This window comes from Mirounga leonina, unplaced genomic scaffold (assembly GCF_011800145.1).
Source record: "Mirounga leonina isolate KUSES-001 unplaced genomic scaffold, KU_Mleo_1.0 Mir_173, whole genome shotgun sequence".
NCBI lineage: Eukaryota > Metazoa > Chordata > Mammalia > Carnivora > Phocidae > Mirounga > Mirounga leonina.
This window is the reverse complement of record NW_023270447.1, coordinates 76,463,152-76,486,427: the sequence shown is the minus strand read 5'-3', so window position 1 is coordinate 76,486,427 and position 23,276 is coordinate 76,463,152. Positions and strand designations below refer to the sequence as shown.

General features: G+C 57.0%; 2 protein-coding genes across 4 annotated transcripts in view; both read right to left on the bottom strand.

Annotated features, from left to right (window-relative positions):
* The window catches only part of MYOM3 (myomesin 3), a 51,012-nt gene extending 38,466 nt beyond the window's left edge, over window positions 1-12,546 (bottom strand). For 2 of the 3 annotated variants that reach the window (XM_035019489.1, XM_035019488.1), the window contains exons 1-7: window positions 12,381-12,546; window positions 8,937-9,115; window positions 8,528-8,608; window positions 7,814-7,973; window positions 6,913-7,070; window positions 2,840-2,935; window positions 1,152-1,240 (exon numbers count right to left, since the gene is read on the bottom strand). In XM_035019489.1, coding sequence (XP_034875380.1) covers window positions 1,152-1,240; window positions 2,840-2,935; window positions 6,913-7,070; window positions 7,814-7,973; window positions 8,528-8,608; window positions 8,937-9,097 — 745 coding nt within the window. In that variant the 5' untranslated portion in view covers window positions 9,098-9,115; window positions 12,381-12,546. The remainder of the gene's footprint in view (window positions 1-1,151; window positions 1,241-2,839; window positions 2,936-6,912; window positions 7,071-7,813; window positions 7,974-8,527; window positions 8,609-8,936; window positions 9,116-12,380) is intronic. The other variant, XM_035019490.1, reaches the window with a different exon arrangement.
* Window positions 12,547-17,303: 4,757 nt separating this feature from the next.
* The window catches only part of IL22RA1 (interleukin 22 receptor subunit alpha 1), a 21,232-nt gene continuing 15,259 nt past the window's right edge, over window positions 17,304-23,276 (bottom strand). The window contains exons 6-7 of the mRNA XM_035019487.1: window positions 20,368-20,489; window positions 17,304-19,298 (exon numbers count right to left, since the gene is read on the bottom strand). Coding sequence (XP_034875378.1) covers window positions 18,348-19,298; window positions 20,368-20,489 — 1,073 coding nt within the window. The 3' untranslated portion in view covers window positions 17,304-18,347. The remainder of the gene's footprint in view (window positions 19,299-20,367; window positions 20,490-23,276) is intronic.

The window sequence follows — 23,276 nt, the reverse complement described above, 5'->3', positions numbered from 1 at the left end:
GGGGGCCAAGAAGCCGAGTGGATCCCAGAGTTGCTGGCCCTGGTGGAGAGAGGGATGGGGGTCTGGAAGAAGGGATGGGAAGGATGGGTGGACAGAGAGAGGCAGGGCCCTGATGCTTGACCTTGGGCTTGGATCTAGGCACAGCCTATAAGGACAGCTCAAATTCCACAGAGAGCCGGACTGGCAGAGGGGACAGCTGCCTCCCAGGAGCTATTTGGGGAACAGGGCAGGGGGGTGGAGAGGAGTGTGAAGGACAGTTTAACAAGGTCTGATGAGAGGCAGGGAGCGGGCTGGATGCCAGCCTGTCTGTTGACCAGGGAGTGTGTTTGTGTGTGTGCATGTGTGTGTGAGTGTGGGCATACACAACCTCTCTCTCAGGGGCCCCGAGGACAAGGCAGCACTCTCCTGGGCCCAGAGGTATGGCCTCCTGGCTAGGCTCCACCCTGGTCATGGTGCGGGGGACAGAGAGCCAGGCTTCCCTAAGTCTACTACACGCCAAGCTTTACCTCTACCATCTCATTTAATCAACCAGAGCACCTGAGCGAGGTGGGAGGAGTCCCCCTTTACAGACGAGGAGGCTCAGAGAAGTGAAGTGAGGTGGCCCAGGCTCCCACAGCCGGTCAGAGGCAGAGCCAGCATGTGGACATGGGTCTGGCTGACTCCTGAGTGTCTCCCCTGCCTTATGCTGTCATCTCAGGTGCCCCTGGGGGAACCTCCAGGATTGGGAATCACACCAGTCAGGAATTGCACCAACGGCAAATAAACACCAGAACCCAAATGGGGCAGTGAGGCCCAGAGGGGAGTTGGTAGGGCTCAGCCTTTCCCCCTGAGGACCCCGCCAGCAGGGCTGGCAGGGCCGGGCCACCGTCCCGGGGAACCTGAGCTGGATCCAGACCCGCCCCAAGCCCAACCCGACGAGATGAGCACGCTCTTCGGAGATAATTGTATAGGATCTACAGTCTGAGGGAGGCGACTCTCCCTTGCTCTGTAGGCCCCAGGGAAGTGAGTCTCTATGGCTGTCTTGGTCACCCGATCCCAGGCCAAATACCCCTGCGTCAAGGGGCCCCCCTCACGTCTGCGTGCAGACGCACGTCCTCATCTGCTCACTGTGGGTGTGCTGTGGCCTGGCTGGTGGGAGCGGGAGTACTTACTTCGGACAAGGACTTTGGCGAAGGACGAGGCCTGGCCATAGGTGTTCTTCACCATCACTGTGTAGGTGGCTGCATCCTCAATGGTGCATCTGAAAAGGAGAGAGGAAGTGCCCCCCAAGACTGCTGGGCTCCATGGGAAACTCCAGTCCCCACGTGTCGGGGCGGGGTGGGGAGAGGCAGGCATGCCCATGAAGGCTTCGGGGTGGGGGGAGACTTTAGGCTTTAGTTCAGGCCCCACCTCTGAAAAAGCTGTGTGCCTTTGGGCCGGCCACTGCCCTTTGCTGTGCCTCAGTGTCCTTTTCTAAACTAGGGACATAACACCAGGCTGACCCAACTCAGGTGAAAGTAGTGTGAAAATATGATCGTTAGTACTGACTCGGTAGGATCAGACAGGTTAAGCGATTTGCCCAGAGTCACACAGCACCCCGAATTCAACCCAGCTTCAAGGTGACAAGCTCTCTCACAGGCATAACCTCCTGCCCTGTCAACACCTCCAAATCAGAATCCTGGAGCAGGAGTGGGGCTCGACTGCCAGTCTGTGCCTGAACTGGGCCAGATGCCCAGGTGTTCTCAATCTCAGCCCTGGGTCTCATCACTAGTCAGGACAACCCTGTCTCATTCCCAGGGCTTGGGCTGGCTCCATTCCAGGGCCACGCTGGGGACCACGAGAGTTGTTGGAGGGATGTGGCACATCTGGCCCCATCAGCAAGCAGAGAGGCTCCTTGGTATCCCTGCTCTTACCCTGGCTGCTCAGGGTAGGAATCCCTCTTGCTTCAAGCATCAGTCCCACCTGCCCCTCCAAGCAACCTTGACCCTGCATGCCTTCCCTGACTGTCCAGCCCATAGGCACCGCCCTTTGTGCAATTGTGTGGTCAGATACTTATGTCCACGTCTCCCCACTTTGCTTCTGGAGGGTAGGATCAATGTCCTGTCCAGGTTTGTGTCTCTGAAGCCCAAATTGGTTGAGATGGAGGGATTGCCATACTGGAAAGAACCCAGGTGGAGAGAACAGCCTCAAACCCAGGCCCTGCCCTGCACAAGCCGTGCAAGACCCTTCATCTTTTAGAGCCTGGGTTTCCTCTCCTGTACCACGGACAAGGCTTCCCTGAAGGAACGGTGGTGGGCATCATCAATCATGTGCGTGTCAGACCCGAGCCCATATCAAGAGTCAGATGCTCAACTGCCTGAGCCACCCAGGTGCCCCACTGCTTCTGCCTTCAAACCATGCTTAAGACTCACCATCTCCTGACGGGCCCATCTAACTCTCTCCCCTCCAACCACTTCCCCTTGCACTCATGCCTGTGTGTGTCTGTGTGTGTGTGTGTGTGTGTGTGAGTACGCACGTGTCCATGTGTTTTCTCTCCCCTGCAAGGAGCCCTCCCAGCATTTCTAGCCCATCCATCTGGCCTTTGACTCCAAATTTCCCCTCGTGTATTCCAAGGCATCGGAATGACATGGGAGTGTCTGTTAAATACCGATTTCCAGGCCCCATTTTAGAATAAGACCCACTTAACCTGACTCTCTGGAGGCAAGCGGAGGGCCCATCTCATGAATCAGTGTTTTAATAAGCACCCCAGGTTCTTCTGAAGATGAGGCTGACTCAGTTGATAAGGATTTGAAATCCTGCTCTGGCTTCGGGGGTGTTGGAGCCCGGGGGTCATGGGTCTCCCTAGGGGCCACAGTCTCACCTCCTAATCTCCAGCGTCAGCAGCCCATAGTTGTTGGTGATTCGGTACTTTCCGGCGGGGAAGAGGCGGGGATCGATTCGCATGTCATTTTTGTACCTGTGGGGACACAGTGGGTCTGTGGCAGGCAGTGTGGCTCTGAGGGGAAAGGACCCAGAGGCTCTCAGACCTGGATTCCAACCTCAGCTTTGTGCTGTTTACTTGCCTATGTGACGCAAGGCAGCACTTTCACTGTTCTGAACCTCAGTTGTCCTCATCTGTGAAATGGGAGTAGTAAGAGCACTGACCTCATAAGGTTGCTGTGACAGTCAAATGGGATAAGATATGTAAAGCTTTTCTCTGGTGCCCCGAACACTGTCAGTGCTCAAAGGTTCATTCTCCTTCCGGGCTGTTGGTGGGGGCAGGGAAGACGGAGCCTGTAATGAGGGGTAGCTGTCCCCAGGGCCCTCCTCTCTGAGGGGGTTGCCACGGAAGGTACCCCATTCTTCCTCCCTTGTCAACCTCTCAGGAGGGCAGTTCTTTATCTTGGCTCTCGTTGGAGTCCCTGGAGAAAGCTTTCAAAGTCTCCATGCTGGGATTTTGAACAGAAGACTTTGGAAATTTGTATCAGAAGCTGTTCATTGGTCTCCAATAGCCATTCGCTCTTATTCTTTTTCTTTCTTTTTTTTTTTTTTTAAGTTGGCTCCACGTTGGGTGTGGAGCCCAACACAGGGCTTGAACTCACGACCCTGAGATCAAGACCTGAGCTGAGATCAAGAGCCTGACGCTTAACCGCCTAAGCCCAGGTGCCCCTCCCTCTTATTCTAAAGGAGCAGGATTCATCACTGAGCCACCCCGTGTGTAACCGGTTTCCTGCCCTCTCTTTCTACTAGGTGTGGCCAAGTGACTAAGACTTGTCAACAGAGAGTAAGTACAAGTGCCATGTGGCTGCTATTAATGAGCCTTTACCCCCTTTTATGTCATGGTTCCCTTCATGCTACGGCAAGAACGTGGCCCAGACAGCTGCCATCTCGTGCCAGGAACCCTGGGGCTGTGCCCTCCAGCAGTGAGGAGAGCAGGCCTGAGTCCCTGAGGAGTCTGTGAGCGGAGTCACTGAAGCCGCCCCACCCTGTCTACCTCAGGCATGCAGACGGAAGAAAAATAAACTTCTGTCTTATTAAAGCCATTAAGAAAATCTCCATACACGGGCTGCGTCCCAGATCATTCTGGAGTCAGAATTTCTGGGGGTGGGGCTCTGTCCACAGCCTCTTGCTGGGGTTTGGAGGCCTAAGGAGTTACGGCTGGCGAGTGAAAGTCTGTGAAGCCTGGGAGGCCTGGGTTCTTGATGCACCTTGCTGTGTGACCTTGGGCAAGTCAGTCCCCCTCTCTGGGTCTCTGTGTCCATGAGGCTGTTGCATGGATAGTCAGCCCCAGGTGTTTGAGGTCCAAGAGGAGGCCACAGCTGAGAGAGGGCGCCCCAGGCTCAGTGCATCTCCTTCCTGGGGCTCGGCTCCCCCCACACCCTGTTTGTGTCCATGGCAACCAAACAGTGCCACACCCACACCCCAGGCCCGGCCCCCACCTATGAGGAACATTCCAGACACCTCAGCCTGGCCAGCTTCCAACTTTCCAAGAAAAAAGCAGCAGCTCTGGACAAGGCCCCGGACAGCCAGAGACCTCAGTGTTCATCTTGCCCCTTCTCTGGGCCTGGGTTCCTGCCTCAACAACAGCCCCTCGAAGACCCAGGCTGTGCAGGTGACCCTACGTGACAGCCAGTCATAAATCAGCATTAAGTCAGACAACAGAGGCGAGGGGCCCAGCTCAGAGCCTGGCTCAGAGAGGCCCTCATAAAAGAGTGAGATTTTCATGATTTATCTAAATGTTTTTTCTTCACATATTTCCGTACGGGATTTTACTTTTTAAGGCTGCTGGACCTGGGAGACTGATTCCGGTATCAGATAGAATCATGGCCAGGGCCCACTTCTGCAGCATAAATGTGGCCAGACTGGGCCTTGCCGAGCTTGTCCTGTTGTTGCCCCTGCATTCAGGAAGTGCTCAATAATTGCTGAATGAATGTACTTGCCTGACAAGCCTGGGTGTGCCGGGATCTTCCTCTTGACCTGGGGGAGGGTGTCTGCCAGGACCTGGACAGAGCCCTGGAGGCCAACCCCAGGGCAGTGCGTGGCCCTGCCCAAAGCGACCAATGGCGGAAAACCGGATCCCCAAAACCAGGAGCACCGGGGGCCACCTGCGTTGCACCCGCTGGAGGTGGGCCTGGCCTTGCTTCTACCACTGGCCATGCTCAGCTCCCTGTTGTGGCAACATTGCTGGCAGGGTGGATAGGAGTGTCTTCCCTGAGAGGCTCCCTGGAATGCCCTAGCTGTGGGCCTCCCGTGCCAGGGCAGGGCAGGGCAGGGCAGGGCTTTGCCGCCAGGCAGGACAGCTGAGGTACTGACTCCTCCTCAGCCCAGGCCAGCAGGCAGGAGCAGTCCTCCTACCTGAGCAGCCACTTGCAGGCAGGGACTGCCTCGGTGCCCACAGGAATCCAGTGCCCAGCACGAATTCCAGGTCCTGGCACACTTTCGTGAATGAATGTCATCTGGCAATGACCAGCCCTGATTGCCAGCTCCCTCCATGCCTCTCCTGATTGCTCCTGGCCTAAGTGCTTTCTCTGCCTCTGACTTCTGAGGCATTACGAGTGCCTCAAGGAAGAACAACCCCAACGATCACTTTCCTATTCTCTAGCCCGGTAGGAACACCTATGGCTGGGAGGCGAGAGACCCAAGTTTGCATTCGGACTCAAACTGGCTGTGTGACCTCAGACAAGTCATACTACCTCTCTGAGCCATGGGTGGCCCCACGGCTCAAATGAGAAGAAACTGGTGGGTCAGGAAAAGTGAGTTCAAGGATAAGATGTTGCTTTTTCCTTTGTGATCTCGGTCACTTGTGTGCTTATCCTCTCTCCCCTACTAGACCATGGCCTTATTCAGCCTCAAGATCTGGCTTATGTGTCGCCTCCTCTGAGAACCTTCCTGAATCCTCCTGGGGGGAGGCAGCCACCTCACTGTCTTCATCTTTACTCTTGTATTTCAAATTGCACCCATGAATATACTTCTCTGTATGTTGACATTTCTCTTCCGGGCTGAGAGTTCTCTGAGGGGAGATTATGTCTGCCTCAGTGCCTGAGTCTGGGCCTGGGGCAGATTACACTCCTGGTAACTATTTGTTGAAATCCTTTCCTTGTCCCCCAGCATGCCTGACCCTGGGTCTAAGCCCCAGAGGGAGCTCCGTAAACAGTGGCTCAGCCGAATGAACGACAGGCCTCCCTCTGGTAGGACTGAGAGCCCGGTGGCTGCCATGCCCGCCCCCACCTCCAGCCCATACAGGAGACCCCTGCCACCTCCCCTCCCCTCCCTTCCTATCCCCTCGGCCAGCAAGGCCTAGACTTCTGCTATGGTTATGCTCCCAGGAATGGTGTCTTCTTTCCCGGCACCTTTCAAGCTCTGAGGTTTCCGTGTAGTTGGGGCATTAAATCCTCACCACATGCAGGCTGGGCAGGAGGCCTTCAACCCATTTTACAGAACGGGAAACCGGAAGCAGGACCAGAGAGGCTGAGGTGTGCGTTAGTGGAGAGAGCTAGGTCTGGACACAGGGCTCCCACTCCAGGTCTGAGGTCCTCACTGGGGCCCCCCCGCCCTCCCCACCTCCCGTCCTGCTCCTCGGCCCCCTGCCCTGCCTCCCACCATCATCTTCCAACGCCCAGCTCAGAGCAGCTGCCTTCTGCCCCCAGAATCGGACTTTTACAAGTGCTGGCTCGCCAGTGGCCCCGTCTTCCTGCCCCAGGCTGGCGGGGAGGAGGCTAAGAATAACTCAGCCGAGCCTCGCAGCAGCTGCTGCTCTCTCTGGGGGGTGGGCAGAGCTCAGGGTCTGCGTGGTTGCAGCTTTTCTAAGGCAGCGAGAACTTCTGGGGGAGGAAGCAGGCTCGGAGAAGGGACGGGCTGGGCTGGGCTGCCAAGAACTCGCACTCATTTAACCCTGGAGGCTCAGAGCCCGGAGGCAGGGTGGGGACCCCCTTCTCTCCTGCCCCAGCGGCTTACCAGGTGACCTGGGGCGGAGGCGAAGCCTGGACAGTACAGGTCAGCAGCACTGTGGTGGACTCCCAGACGGCGTGGGAGCGCAGTGGGATCCAGAACCAGGGCCCCCGGCCGGAACACAGCTCCCTCAGCTCCTTGGCCTCCCGAAACTTCTCCTCCATCTGGAGGTGGGAGGGGGTCTGTGATTCCCATGAACCAGGGGAATCACGTCTCCCCATCTTTGCTGTCAGCGTCCCCCCTGACCCTCAGGCCCTGGAGTCACACCCCCATGGGCTGGAGCCCCCCCCTTCCCCTAACTGAGCGGCAAGGTGGCACAGAGGGCAGGACATGGGCTTTGGAGCAACTGGCTCAGGGGTCAAGGCCAGATTCTGCCACTTCCTACCTGTGAGACCGTAGGCAAGCCCTCAGTTTCCTTATCTGTAAACTGGGGATGATAATTCTATTCCCCCACCTTCCTGTGGTGAGGGGCTTGTGGTGAGGATTAAATGAGTTAGTACGTGCAGAATCATGGGCACTGAGAAAGCCCACGTGAGTGTTAGCTATGCTCTCCTGCCCCGGGGAGGGGGGGCACGGAGGGCGGCTTCAGACCCCTGACGTTTGTCAGGAATAGCGTTTCCTGAGGCTCTTCTGGAAGGTCATTTCACAAGCCCCGTCTGGTCTAATCCCCACCTCAGCCCCGAGAGTCGGTACACCACACACATGTGTTTTGCGGGTGAGAAAACCGAGGCTCAGGAAGGGTAAGCTGCTTGCCCAAGGTCACACAGCAGGAGGGCGGGGACGCCGGCAGGGGGACCCCGTCCCAGACCGGGGCCTGGACTCTGGCGGGCTGTCCGGCCGCCTCTTGAGGAGACGGCAGCTGAGGTGGGCGGCCCGTGACGGGTGGCAGGTCCCCAGACGCCCTCACCCGCCGCCTCAGCGCCTTCCGGTCGCGTCTCTGGCGCAGTAACCACTGGGTCCGCAGGAAGGCGATCTCGGTCCTCTCGAAGTCGTTGCCGAAGCCCACTCGCTTCTGCCCTCGCTCCTCCAGCTCCACGGCGGAGGTCTGGCGCCTCAGCTGGGACTCCCTGCGCGGCAGAGGGGGTCGTGGGGGCGCCCCAGCCGGGGCCGCCCGCCCCCCCACCCGCATTGCCCGCTGCACTTTAAGGTTCTTGAGGACCAGAGCAGCTTTTAAGCCTCTCTTGCCTCCAAAATACCCGAATGGGCCCTGCTTACAGTAGGTGCATAATAAGTACTACGGATATAGTTCCCAAGGCCCTTTCACAAAGTCTTTGTCCGTCTTGTCTTCATGACGACCAAGTGGACAGGAATAGTCCCCCTATTTTACAGGGCAGGGACTTGCTTCAAACTGGCCAGGACCCGGCCTTCTAACCCAGGACGCGGGCTCCCCCTGCTCTCCCGCAAAGCCCCTCGGTGAAGGGTGGACCCCCACCCTCTCCCTTGGGGATGGTCCCTCACTACTGCCTGGGGACCCAGCCAGAGAGTGGTCTGGGCCCTTGTGCTAGATGTGTAACTTTGGGCAGATTCTGTAAGTCCAGTGTGGGAGCCTAGTAGAGGCAAGGGACTGGACAGGATGGCCTTTTCTCAGCCCAGTGGTCTCTGAAAAGGTCACCTGACTTACCAAGACGTCTCGGAGGAGGCCGTCAGGGCCAGGGCTGCTGCGAGGGCGTAGTCTGCGGCGCTGAACTGATAGTCTTGCTCGCTGCCCCAGGAAAAGGGAGTTAATGGCTCGTGCAGGATTGCCTGGGGATCTGGCCCCAGCGTCCCTGAGCTTAAGGCAACATCTACCTACCTGTCTTAGGACACTAGGGGCAGGGCTGTGCCTCCCCCCTCAGACTGGGATCTCCACAAAGCAGGGCTGTGCCTCCGCCCTCAGACCGGGTTCTCCAGAAAGAAGGGTCTCCAGAGGACAGTGCTGTACTTCTTACCTCAGACTGGCTTATCCAGAAAGCAGGCTATGCCTCCCCCCTCAGACTGGGGACCCCTAGGGGGTAGGGCAGTGGCCGGGGTGGGGTCCCTGATGATCCCACCTGCTGCGGAAGGTCCGCCTCCGCACTGAGGACCCCATGTGCAGGCTGTGCTGCCCCTCCTCCTTGTGCTCCTCCTCCTGGCGGTGTTCTAGCCGGTGGACCTCCATGGCCTGGGGGGGTCGGGGCTCCCCCACATTTCCAGCGCTGTGGGGCAGAGTCATGGCTGCGAGAGCAACAACCTGCCAAGCCGAGGTGCATGGTCATTCTACCAGGCATCTGGCCACCCCTTCCCCATGTGGTCCTCTCGGCATCCCTGGGAGGCTTGTGGGGTGCGGGTTCTCTCTCCAGGGAGCAGACGGGAGCATGGAGGCTGGGGACGGCAGGGACCTGGCCGACGGGACAGAGGCAGGCTTCGCACTCTGAGCCCGGCTAATGCACCACTCCTTGCACCCTGCAGCTGCGTGAGCGCAGCCCCACATCGGGAGCAGCTCTGCCCTCACCTTGCCCGTCACCTGGGCAAAGCCCTCCCTTCTCTGGGCCTTCGCTTCTCAGGTGATGAGCGATCCAACACTGTGGTGTCCAAGGGCTTTCTGACTCAAATGGGCAGATGTCCTCCCTCCTCCTGCGCATGCCCACCCAGCCCTACCTCTGAGCCTTTGCCTGCGCTGGTTGCTACTCTGAGGGAAACCTTTCCCTCCTTCCGGCCTGCTTAGCCCCACTCAGGCTCCACAGCCCAAGCCGAGACTGCCTCAGTTAGCACAACCGTGGGGCGCGGAGACTCTGGGCGTGGTCCCGCTTCTCATTCCAGCTTATAAGTGTGTGCCCTTGGGCGAGACTCTGTGACTTAGTTTCCTCACCTGTAAAATGGGTCTACTGGCTTTCTGGGGTGGTTGTCAAGGTTGGAAGAGTGCTTGGAGCATAGGAAGTGCCATGGAAGCATTAGACATTAGCATGGTTTTTCTAAGTAACCCTGCCGAAAAACTACCATCCGCCTAGAATTTTCCCTCCTTTAATCCTTTTTATGCTTTTCTGTGTGCACTCCGAAGTCTAGCTCTGATTCAGAAAACACCTCCTCCTATGTAATTATTTCGTATTTGGACATCTTCCCTCTCCCAACAAGACTATAAGTGAATTAAAAGTAACAACAGTTAGGGGCGCCTGGGTGGCTCAGATGGTTAAGCGTCTGCCTTCGGCTCAGGTCTTGATCCCAGGGTCCTGGGATCGAGTCCCGCGTCGGGCTCCCTGCTCCTTGGGAGCCTGTTTCTCCCTCTGCTTCTCTCTCTCTGTCTCATGAATAAATAAATAAAATCTTAAAAAAAAAAAAAAAGTAACAACAGTGAGTGTTTAATGTGTCAGCCCATTATCATCCTGTTTTACAGATGAGGAGGGAACGTGCTTGCCCAAGGTCACCCAGCTGGTTGGGGGTGGGACCATGAGTGGTCCCCGACTCTGAGCTCTCTTGACATCTATGACACGTGTCTACTCAAGGCCAGGCCTTGGCTATGGCTGGGCACACAGTGGGCCTTTCTTCTCATAAGGGGATCACAACGGAGTGATCCCCCTTTGTATTCCCGAGGCTCAGGTCTGGGCCATAGGTGGTGCCCAGTCAGGGTTGGATTCAGTTGGTGTGGAGGAGCCGCAGGGATCGGGGAGTGAATCCCTGGATACGGAGAGGCGGGGAGAGTGGGAGGCCCGGGATCGAGCTGGTTTGGGCTCTCGCACGAAGTTCTTTCCCTGATCTGGGCCTTGGTGTCCCCACTGGTCTCTGAGGGCCCCTCTGATGCCGAGGCTTCAGGACGCTTGGTGGAATCCCTGGAGTGGCTTCCACACTTCCTTCAGGTGGGAGTTCTGGGGGGCAGGCCTCTGACCCGGGAGGGTCCTTGCCGGGCTTAGACCTGAGGTCGTCCCTGGCCCCAGCCTCCCTGAAGGTCCTCCTGGCAGCGGCGGAACGTGTGTGTGTCGTCTTCTGACCTGGGTGTGCACACGGCCACTGAAGGACCGCTTCTCTAAGTCCATGCCATGGCAGATGGGCCCGCTGACCTCATCAGAGCACCTTGGCCTGGTGGGCCTGTTCTGGGGTGTCAGGGGGCTCAGGCTACTGAGGGCCAATCTCAGTGGGCATTTACCCCTTCTAGTTCCTGAAAGTGTGCTCCCTTTCAGTGATCTGGATTACTGCAGAGTGTTAGCCGGGACCAAAGGCTGCCCCCAAACCTCCTTGGCCTCCTCCAGATGACCTGAGCCAAACATTAACGGGACAGTTACGCTTTGGGCTTCCCATCAGGCCCCTCCTGAGGAACAGGTCTGCTTGCACCCAGAGAATGACTGGCCCATGCTCATTCTGTGCCTCCTTCCCCACAGCCCCAGAGGACAGCTCTGGGTACCAACCCAGGTGGGGAGGCCCCCTCCCCCAGCTCTCCTGGGACACTGTGGCCCTGGCCCCAGCAGCTGAGGAACGTTCCCTGGCGTCAGCTGCTGGCTTGCTTCCCCGGATGCTCTGTTCCTGATTAGCACCGTGGCGGGTGTGTGTGTGTGTGTGTGTGTGTGTGTATGTGTGTGGGTGACTGGCACCCATCCCTGACCTCTTGGGCCTCCTGCAACCAGACCCCCCCAGCTTTAGCAGATGAGCCATCAAGTCTTTTTAAAGCACTGACTGAGGCTCAGGATTAAGCAGCAATGGGAGTGCAGCACCACGTGTGCCCGGTGGGGAGGGGTCGGCGGGGTGTGGGCCTGCCCCCCTGCCCTCTGCCGGGGGGTACAAGGCCTGGGCCATGGGTCGCACGGCATGGCCTCCCCTTTTCTCCTGAGCCCCGGTCTGCTTTCCCACCAGGCCCTCTGACGGGCACCCCCAGAGACCAGGGGCCAGGAGGCCTCGCCCCTTCCTCAGGAGGGAAAGAGAAGGGCACAGCGGCTGAGTGACTGGCAGAGCCCGATGACGGAAAGCTGGGTCCCAGGGGCCGGCCGTGCTCCACCAGCTTCTGAGTCCAGAATTCTGACCCTGCCACAGAGCGGCTGAGGCCGCCCCTTCCCTCTCCGGGCCTCGGTTTCCTGCCAGTGAGCCCGGGCTGGACGCGTGCCCTCCTGGCCCTGAGCTTTAGGCCTTGAGGGCTTCCTCCGTTTCCCTGGCTGCCCGGTGGGCCAACAGGCTCAGCCAGCACTGCTCTCGCTCTGCCGGGCCTGCCAGTTCACCCCGGGCCCTTCCACTTTGCAGGCGTCCCCGACCGTCTCTCAAGCAGCTTTCATATCCCAGAGGGCTCGGCACAGATGACCAAGGGCCACACAGAACAGTGAAGGGGGCAAGGGTCGCCAGAGTGCCCTCCCATTGTCACTCGGGGTGCTACCTAGGTACGTGTGTACTTTCTCTTTCCAAATCCTCCAGGCTCCTTCCCCAACACACACATACACACACACGCACACACACACACACACCCCACTTCGTAATGGAAAGCTGAGGGTCTCGCTTTCTGAAGGTGTCCCTCCCCACCCCGATCCCTGGAGGTGACTCACAGAAACAGCTGTACCCACTTAGGCGTCTCTGGGGAGAAGATCCTAGAGGATAAGAGGGACCTTGGCTTCTTCTTGCCCTGGGCTCAGCAGGGACTGGGAGAAGAATGTGATCCTGGAGCTTGCATGGGCCTTAAATATAGCAGCGCTGAGACAGTTGATGACAATGGATGGGAACTATGGGGAAGGGGGGGCAGAGAGGAGGGGCTGTCCTGTCAGGCCAGCCTCGCTCAGGCTCAGGCGGCAGCAACAGGTGGAGCCGTCCCCACCCCCACCCCTGCCTCTGCACACGGCTCCTTCCTCAGGGTGAGCCCTTCTGCCTAATTCTAGACCCCACCTCCCCACCCCCAACTGAAGTAGAAAGGTGACAGCTCAGGCCTGGTTGGAGGGAAAGCAGATACGGGGTGGTTCTCCCTGCTGCTGGGGTTCGGACTGGCACCTTGGGGCAGACACCCAGAGTCTCTGATCTGATCCCCCTGTGAACCGTGGAACTGTGAGGCTGGACGCTCTTCGTGAAGACAGTGGAAGGAATGTGACCTAAAACGAGTGTTTGGTGCTTGTCCCATATCACTGGCGAAAATGGAAGCAGCTTGCTTCTCATGCCAGGCCCTGTGTATGTATGGGGCGTGGCCTGGGCAGGAGAGGGGGGCTACCTCTTCCTTCACTGGCGGCATTTCTCGGGGTTCCTGTGTGGCCGCTCCATCTTCCCAGCCTTTGCCACAGCCCCTCCTGTACCTCAGTTTTTCCCCCCACGTTCATTCACACCCACCCTTTGCAGGCAGAAGGGAATAACACCCATGGTGTGGAGGAAGTTTTAATTTAGGTGGGGAGGGTGCCTGGGTGGCTCAGTTGGTTAAGCGACTGCCTTCGGCTCAGGTCATGATCCTGGAGTCCCGGGATCGAGTCCTGCATCGGGCTCCCTGCTCGGCAGGGAGTCTGCTTCTCCCTCTGACCCTCCCGACCCTCCCCCCTCTCATGTGCTCTCTCTCTCAGTCTCTCTCTCTCAAATAAATAAATAAATAAAATCTTAAAAAAAAAAAAATTTAGGTGGGGAGACAGGCAGTTACCGCAGGGGGCGGGGGGATGCGATCAGGAAGGTACACCTGAGCCAGGTCTCAGGGGTTGAGCAGGTTTGAGGAAAGGGGGTGCAAGCTCTGGTCCAGAGAGCACAGCTCCCCTCCCTCGCCTCCTCCTGGGGCCTCAGGGGGGCCAGCAACACCAGGCCTGTCACTCTTCCTAGCATCTCAGGGCCTACTCTCAAGAGAGAGAGAGAAAGAGGGAGGAAGGGGGAGGGGGAGAGGGAGAATGCAAATGAGCTCTTCAGCTAAAATCTTAGTCTCCTGCCCTATTTGAAACCCCTTTTCTAAGCTTTCCTGCTTGTCCCCCTTCCTCCCTGGCGGCAGTGTTAGAAGCATCTTTTGGGGGAGAACATTTGGTGTCTCTCTTCCATCTTGTATCGAGCCAACCTCAGAAGGGCTTTCCAAGACCCACATGTATACATTCTCCGTGAGATGTGAGTGTGAATTTGTACATACAGCAGGGTGGTGTGGGCTTCCAAACCAGCAGGAGATAGACACTTAAACTGGTCCTGTAACCCCATTCAAGGCAGCCTGGTGGAGGGGCCACCACTTACTAGCTGTAGGACCTTGGGTAAGTCACGTCACCATTCCACCTCTGTTATCTGTACAGTGGGCTCAACGATGCTGGCCTTGCAGTGAGATTGAGAAGATTCGATTAGGGAATGTGAAGCCTGCGCAGAATGCCTGGCTACCCGCAGACACCTGCTAGACGGGAACTCCACTGATAACTCGGCAGCACTAGAGATGCTGAGAGCCTACCCTCCCTCTGTGTGTGGGATTCCCATTCACCCCAGGGATGCCCTCACTCCTCACTGGGGCATCGCCTCGGGGAGGTCTGGGTGTGCCTTAAAGTGCACACGCCGACTCCGCAGGTCATGAGGCTGAGCAGAGGTGAGACCTGGAATTACACAAACCTCGGCTTAAATCTCAACCTCTGGCCCCTGCTCTCACTAATGGAGGGACCCTGGCCTCCCCTCTGGGCTAATTCAGTTTCTTTACTGGTGAGTTGGAGGTAAGTTCTGAAACAACAGGAAGCTCGCCTGCCTGTCTTGTCCACTGTATCGCTAGCCCCGAGAACTGTGCCTGGCATAGGACCAGCCCCTTGATATATGCTTGTTGAAGAATGAATGAATGAATGAATGAATGAATACCTATCCTGCAGAGTGGTTGTGAGATTCAAATGAGGTTAAAATGTATAAATTGCCTGGTACAGTACCTGGCTCATCATGGCTAATACCCTCCGTATTTCCTTCTTTTTCTCCTTTCTTCTCTTCTTCTCCCTTTTATTGCCTTCCCTGGATGTATGAACATTAAGGACAGTTGTTTAAATTCACGTACCCAACACCCTGAACTTCCACGCTACTTGTTCAGGCAGCAGCTGAATTGTGTTTGGCCGATGGGCTTCACCTGGTGGCCAAGGGGAGCGCTGTCTGGCCCAGTGCTTTCTCCCAACACCTCCTTTCTCCCTGCTTCTCTCCCCTCCCTCCCGCTGTCCCTCTCCCCGCTCAGTTAATTCCGCTGACTGTTCTTCTCAGACTTACAGGTCAAAATGTGTCTTCCTTATCCACTTCCTCCTGAGAGTGGGAAAGGAAAATGGGCTTGAGCAGCCCAGGGGCTGAGTGTGGGGGCTAGGCTCTCAGGACTATGACCCTCCAGCCACAGCACCTGAGGCCATTCCTGCCCCCGCTGATAGTTTCTGTCTCACTTTCTGGAATGGAGGGTGGGGACAGCAACGGGGTGGGCACCAGCCTTGACAGTGACACGTGGTCCTAGCCTCCTTGTTCAGGCTGACGCTCAGAACTGGGAGGGGCACAGAGGGATCCAGCCTCTGGGACCCTGCAGGAGCTCCAGTCCCATGGGCCCTAACCTCTGGGTGGGAACTCAGGCAACCCCTGTATGTTCCTTGGACCTGGGAGGTGGGAGGCCAGAGGTCTGCGGACTTCGCAGGTGGAAATACCACCTGAGTAGCCTTGCCCCACACCCCCATCCAGGGGCTGGAATGAGGGTGACGCCTGGGAGGTTGATTTGAAGCTATGCGCAGGGAAACTGTTGGTATGAGGACCTTGTTCTCTCCACCTGCCTGAGAGGCAGCCCCAAAGGTGTTTATTAGATATACAGATTCCCCAGGAGCCGTGGATGTAGCAAGCCTTGACGGGGCTGGGGAAGCTGCGTTGTTAATAAGTTCCCAGGGGATTCTCACGATGAGGCAAGTTTAGGAAACCAACTTGGGCAAGTAACCTCTCTGAGCCACATTTTCCTCCCTTGCAAAATATCAATAATACAAAGTATCATGGCAGTTTACCAGGAGGATGAGTGGTCAAGTAAGTAAACCGCCAAGCGACATGGCTGAGCTCCTCCTTATTGCTGCTCATATGGCTCCCTGCCCCCACACCTGTTTGTTTACTCCAGGGCTGGGCTCTGCTGCGAAGACTCCCTGGCTGGGTGAGGTCGGCAGGCTATGCAGATTCCTGGTAATGACATCAGGGCCTAGGACACTCAGGGAGGCCAATGCCTCAGCCCAGCTCCAGGGGCCCTCAGACCCTTTGCCTTCTAGCTGCTTCCAGCCCTATGTGCGGGCCTGGGCTGCCTGCTTGGGAGGCCGGAGACCTGGGGCCTGCCCCTCAGTGGGGCCCGGGCAACCTGTGGAGGTTCACAGGGCTCAGAGCCATTCCTCTCTCTCCTCAGGCACTCAGACTCCACCCTCAGAGGGTCATGGAGTAGTTGGGACATCTGTCTGTCACCCCGAGGAGCTTAGAGAGCTTCACAGCCCTTTTATGGCCTTAAAAAAACATATCTCTGTGACTCCCTGTCCCACTTACCTGGTGAGAACAGTCCGGCTGTTAAGTTGTTTCTCATTATTGAACAAGGTGAAGATAATCAACCTTTGGCCAAGTTCACCCCAAGTGACAGGAAGCAGACTTGTTTGCAGTGTGGGGGGAGGGGAGTAATCACGGGGGCCACTTAGTGGCTGCTGAGAGAGCGGGCCGAGGAGGTCAGGAGGGTGGCCCACCCCTCTGTTATGGAGAGATTGGGTCTGGACCAGTGACCCTGAAGAGATGTTAACTATTAATGACAAACAGATAAGAACACCACCAGCTGGTGCTGTGTTGTGGGGGTGGGGGGGAAGAGGAGGGAGACACATCTGGGTGCAGAGAACGGAGGACATTGTATACTCGGGAAGGTCATGCTGAGGCAAGACTTTGATCCTGCTTCTCAGAACAGGCTTTGGGATAACAGGGTGATGACAGGACCTGGCCCCTTAAGGACCCCATCGGGGGCCCCCTTCCTTACGCCCCCTCCATCTCATCTCTGAGAATCCACACCAGTGTGGGAAGCTCCTCCTCATGATGAGGACAGAGATGCTGGGTTTGAGCTCCAGCCGTGTCCCGGCTTCAGTGGGGGGCCCCGAGCTGGGTGCCTTCTCCTCTCTGGACCTTGGTTATCTCATCCTAGGGTCACCTGAGAGGTGAATGATACAAAGGACAGGCCAGCATGCTACAAGCATGAGCAAGGAGCCATTTCCTTATGGAGCAGCGGCCCCAGGGGCAGAAGGGCAAGCGAGTGAGCACCAAGCACCAAGCACCGTGAGCACCGAGCACCGAGCTCCGCACTGGTTCTGCTGAGGTGTGGGGGAGGAGACCTTCTGGGAATGCCACCGCACTCCCAAACAACTTCCCTCTACAGGGAAGGCTCCATTTGTCTTTGGACCCTGTTTCCAGAAGGCCCTGCCATCCCTCCACCTCCCCCAGGTAGTCCAGCCCCTCTGGCCTGGCCTAGAGCAATTCTGAGAAAATCAGGATAATTCGAGCCCATGAGAAAACGCCCCATGTGAAGCCACCCTGAATTGGGGGAGTGGGTCACTCACTGTGCAGCCCGATTACAAAAAAATCACAACAGGATGTAGCTACCATTGACTGGGCACTGCCCATGTGCCAGGCACTATTAAGTACTTTATAGATATTATTCATGTCATCCTCACCACAACCCCGTGGAGTCCGTGTTACAATCCCCATTTTACAGATGAAGAAACTGATGTTTTGAGCACTGATTCATTTGCTTGAAGTCATACAGCTGGTAAGTGGTAAGGCAGAAATTTCAACCCAGATGAGCTGAGCCCAAGGCTGAGTTTTCAAAGTTGTGAAGTGCGTGCTCTTTCTTGTGGGCCACATGGACCCCCGTTCCTTAGGAACCCCGCTCTCAGGAGAGGGTCTGCAGCTTCTGCCGGCAGAAAAGGCTTGTGTGTTCTCCCTCACGGGAGGACCTGCGTTTCACCCGCGGTCAAGCCTCTAGCAGAGGAGAGAAGTTGAGATGGTGTGATTTCTGACAGCGGCTTGGGTGGACCTGAGCCCCAGGCCACACCCCTCTCTGGAGTCTTGCCGTCGCGCTACCTCTGGCCTTGGCAGAAGTGCAGGTTGTTCTGGTTTGGCCCAGGCTGCTGTGAGGCGTCCTTTCCAGGCTCCATTTTTCAGGATATGGGAACCACAGAGGAGGTAGAGACCTCACTCTCTGTCGAACTAGATCATGAAACTGGCCAGGAGTGGGGTGGAGAACTTTGTGTCCAGCATCTCAGAAGCTGGGGGAGCTGGATTCCGTGAAGTCTCCCTGCATTAACTCCCGGCACTTGACTATCCCCTCCTGCCCCGCAGAGCTCATTTGCACATGATGCACACCCGGAACTCCTCTGGCTGGAGTCCTCATCATGCCGTTTTGCTCCAACCATAGCTCAGCCGTGGCAGGGGCCCCCGGTCCCTCTTTCCTTTGGTTCTTTCAAGGGAACTCCCCTGAGGCGGGGCTGCAGAGCGTGCAGCAAGGTTGGGTGTGGGAGCGATGGCCAACGATGTGAGCTTGGGTGGGGACGAGGAGGAAGCCCCAGGCTTGCCCTGTTCTCTGCTCAGGCCTCCCACTGCACGGTCAGGGCCAGGCCTCTGAAGAGAGAGTCCAGTTCTGTGGCCTGCTCCAGGTCCGAGGCCTGAGAGGCTGGGCTCAGGGCCTCCATCTCAGACATGGGACCCTCGTCCCTGGGACACACGAGGGACTCCAACAGGCCCCAGGGACTTGGTTCCTGGTCTGTGGGGGAACATGAGAGGGAAGGAGTGTGCAAAGGGAGGGATACCGGGTGGCCCTCGATCTGGACAGAAGAGAGGAGGGGGAGCTGATCCTTTAGGCACGATGGTGTCCCTGGTTCCCCTCTGTGTAGCACACTGGGGTCAGGTACTCTGTCCGTGTGAACTCCCAGATGCTGCTGGAAGAAATTTGCTTCTTGGGGGTCCTCCATATCCGAGGAGGTCACCCCTTGCAGAGAAAGGCCATCTGGGATATAGGTTCCAGCTGGTGCCTTTTTCTGGAGCTGACCTTTAGTCCTGAGGTGTTTGGGACTAGAGAGTGTCACAGGTGGGGAGTCTCTGCCAGAGCCTTCCCCACAGGTCCCATAGGAAGGCCAGCAGTCTGGAGTGGTCTGAGGGGTATAGGAGGAAGGCTGGACCTCAGACATGGCCTGTGCAGTGTAGAATGGAGGTTTAGCTTCGGGGGTTACTTGAGGTGCATAGGAGGGGCGCCTGACTTCGGGGGCAGCCTGGGGTGCGTAGGACAGTGGGGAGAGCGTCTGGTGAGGTGGCACTCCAGAGGGCCGGAGGATGGAGATGTCTGGCTGCCCGAGATAGGCGATCTCAGACAGGCTGTGCAGTGGTGGGGCTGCCGGGGGCTCCCTGGGCCCGGAGACCCTGACTTGGGAGTACTGCACGGGCTGGGCCAGACTGCTGGGGCTGCTCAGGTCAAAGACAGGGATCAGCACGTGCTCCCGGATGAACCTCAGAGGCTGGAAGGTCAGTACTCGCTGGACATTCTGTGCAGGACAGCAACAGTCCACCCGTTAGAGCACGTTCTAAGCTCCCTGAGGGGGCCGTGGATGGTTGGGGTCCTCCATGGGGAGGTGGGGGGGAGGGGGTAGACCACCTAGGGGACTTCTCAAAATGCACATGCCGCACATCCCCTTGGCTTTCCAGAGATTCCTCTAAGTCCTGGGCCTCCCTGAAGGGACAGGGCTCCCAGCCCTTTAGGTGAGAGCCACTTCTAAAGTCTGGGTTATCCCCAGGAGAGAGATTTAGCCTGTGGCTTCTCTAGAAGGTAGATAATCCGGGAAGTAGATGACTCAGGTTGGAGGTTGCCTTGGGCTACACTCTCGAGGTGGTGGCCCACATTGCTCCTCACTCACGGACCCTGAAGAGCCCGATGGAGGGGGCCAGGCGTGAAAGGATAGGGGATAAGGGGAAGCTGGGAGAGTTTTATAGGAAATGGTTCATGCGGGCTTTGACATTGAGCTAAATGCCCTCAGACTCCCCTGTCCCTCACACAGTAAACAAGAGCCAGCTCCTAGAGCCCCAGACCGGTCAGATCAGGCCTCTGCAGCAGCAGACCCTGCTACTTTAGCACTGAGCCAGGGCTGGCTGCCATATTGGGGCTGCCAGTGGGACTTGGGAGGTTTATACAGGGCTTCGAGGACCTGGCAACACTGGCCCGCGTTCCCAGGCGGCAGTACTTGGCTGCCCACATCGACAGGGCGTGAGCCCCAGGGCTCCCCAAAGCGCCCACCCCTCCTCGGCCCCTCGCAGAGGCCTGTGGTCTCAGGTCCTATGTTACCTGCCTGGACATGGATGCTTTCAAGTTGCGTGGGTTTCTATTCCAAGCCCACTATTCCGGTCACCTACCCTTCTCCGATACACCCTGCTGGGCCATGTCTTTGTAGACTTTAGGTTGGAGAGGAGAAACGAGGCCTAATTTTCTGCACTGTGTGCTTATCCCTGCCCTTCAGGAAGAGCCAGGGGTCCCTGGGCCCATATCCCCTGCTGCTTTGGGGTTCTTCACCCCCCCCAACCCCCGGATCTCTCTCTCCTGCCCCAGGTGCAACTGCTCACCAGGGAGTTGGGAGGCGGAGGCGGCTTGGTGATGTATCTGTAGCTCAGGTAGCAGAGCCCGGCGACGAGGAAGCCCATGGAGAACAGGAAGGCGCCTGAGAAGGAGTATGTCCACATCCGATCTGGGGGAGCACAGGGGCCAGAGCAGGGAGACTGAGGCCGGGATCTGGTCTGGGCCCAATCCCGTGTGGATGCTGTGGGCTGGGTGCTTTTCCTCCTTGCCCTCTCGGGCCAGGCTCGGGAAGGCCTCTCCTGCCCCCAGCATGGGCGGGGCTGGGTCAGGAGCACAATTAGAGGGCCGCATACTAGACGGCTAAATTTCCAGGATTTATAAATCATATTCCTACACACAGTAGCATATGTTGTATGTTCCCATCCTGACAGATATACTTTTCATCACAACCTGGAAGGCCAGGTTTGAGTTTTGAATTCTTGGACTCCTTGGGGTCTCATGCTGAAATGTGGAGGGGCAGGGAGAGCCTGCCATGGTCCCCTGGCCCACCGCAGCTCCATTCCCTCTCTGCCCACCGTGCACATGCATGTGGACTCCCCGGCCCACACGGCCAAGTTCATCCATGCCCCTCAACACATAGCTGCCTACTGGCCACCCTTAGGACTGAGGCTCTGCACATCAACAGAGGATCTCCTCTCTGGAGAAAGGATGCAAGGAACAGATCCGTTAGACTGGACACAGGCTCAGGGCATTTGTACAGGGAATTTCAGGGTCCCAGGTACCCAGAGTGTGGGCTAGAAGGGAGGTCACAGGCTCTAGGGGGACCTGTGCATTTGGACCTACAGACTCTTCTTCATCGTGTGGGGAAGGCCGTGGCCAGAGCAAGGCCAGAGCAGAGCCTTCTAAATGGGCCTCTCTGGCCCTCCCTGGCAGGGGGCTCTGGGCGGAGGCAGAGGGAGGGAGGTGGCAATGGGAGGGGCCTGCCCCCCTACAAAGGTAACAGGCTGGGTGTTAGGAAGACCTTGCTTGGGATGGAGCCTGTGTGGCACCACCCCTTCTAAAGGGGAAGCAGAAGGACGACTAAGGGCTTTAGTGTGGAGCCTTCTCCCTGTGGTCCCGCACCCTCGGGATGGGCGCAGCCAGTTCTTGGCATGACACACTTCCTGTCACCAGCCCCAGTGGGACTGGGGGCGGGGGGGGGGGCGGGTTAAGGAGGCCGTAGTTGGGATTTTTGCTAAAACTGGCGATTTGTGTTCTCCAGGGGTTTTGACTCTCCAGGCCACCCTCCTTCTGTTCCCCCGGGTGGCTTCAGTGTGGGGTGCTGATCACCGGCTGCCAGGAACCCTGGCAATTGCTGTGAACCCCGGGAATCCCTGGAGCTTCCACTTCCAGCCCGTGAGGCTTGGGCCTCCCTGGGTCAGCTTCCCACTTCAGTGATGCCCTGTCCCCCGTCAGGTGATAGTCCCGTTGCTCCTCCTGGGAGAAGACAGGACCAGAATGCCTACTGGTGGGGGAACACCACCGCTCCTCTGGCGGGGTAGGACGGGGGCTTGGAACATTCCCATGTGCCATTTCACGCATGGGAAGGCAGGAGGAAGTAATGGAAACCACCCTGGAATGTGGGGTGTTAGAGGTCTGCCTCAGCCGCCAGCATGCTGAGAAGCCTTCTCTCTGCTGCACGACCGTCTCTGGGCTACTCCGTACTGAGAACAGTAGCCAGCAGTTATTAAGCTCCTACTGTTTGCCCTGTGTGGTGTGCTTTACCTCTGATATCGCACCAAACAGAGAGGGCCAGAGATACTCCCCTCTCAGGAATAATGAAGCTGAGTGTCAGAGAGGCTAAGTGCCTTGACCAAGGTCACACAGCTACTCAGTGGGAAACAGGCTTGTCATGTACACCTACAAAGCTCTCCTCACAGGCACTGCACGAAGATGCCTTAGCTTCCTTATCTGTAAAAATTGGAAATGGGGTGAGAGTCCTTTCCAATATCAAGATATTGGGATGTTGCTCTGTGACCCTCCCAGACATCCTGAGAGGTAAAGTGGGAATTCTGGACTCCGGGGATAAGAACAGACCACAGCCTATGGGGTCAAGGGCAGGATCTATCACTCTGAAATGGAAATAAGAGGAATAAATGTGCAATAGAGAGGCCCAGCTGTAAACAAAATTGCAAGGTGCTGCGTTCAAGATCAGATGAACTAACTAGGTTCACCGACCAGCTATGTGGTTACTGGTGAGCTCTTTAGCCTCTCTGAGCCAGAGCTCCTCCTCTGTAAGATGTGGCTGAAGCTACCCAACCTGCAAGGTTGTTATAAAAATTCAGTGGGGGGCGCCTGGGTGGCTCAGTCAGTTAAGCGTCTGCCTTTGGCTCAGGTCATGATCCCAGGGTCCTGGGATTGAGCCCCGCATCGGGCTCCCTGCTCCGTGGGAAGCCTGCTTCTCCCTCTCTCTCTGCTGCTCCCCCTACTTGTGCTCTATCCCTCTCTCTCTCAAATAAATAATAAAATCTTTAAAAAAAATAAATAAAAATTCAATGGGATAATATATGTAGAGCGTTTAACCCAGTGCGTAGCAATGGAGTACTTAATAAATGGTAGGAATTGTTATTCATATACTTTATTTTTAAGGATGAGGTGCCTTCTATATGTCAGCAAGAACTAGCCAATAAGAGGTGTGATTATGTAAAAGCAGCTACAGTCTTAGGGAAAAAAAAGGTATCACATCATGAGCTAGATCACATAAGGACAAGCCAACAAAAGGATAAGGGTAGAGTGGTCTGCATGTTGTCAGAAAGCAGGGGTGTGGGGCAAGGGGGCCAGCAATGGGCCAGATCTGTCTAGCCCATCCAGGGGAGAGGGTCACAAATCATATACAGGCTTCCAGCGTGGTGTCTATAAAGCCGGATTCCTTTTCCAGTTCTGCTCTCGTCAAGTTCTATTCTGGTCTCCCCAGGGG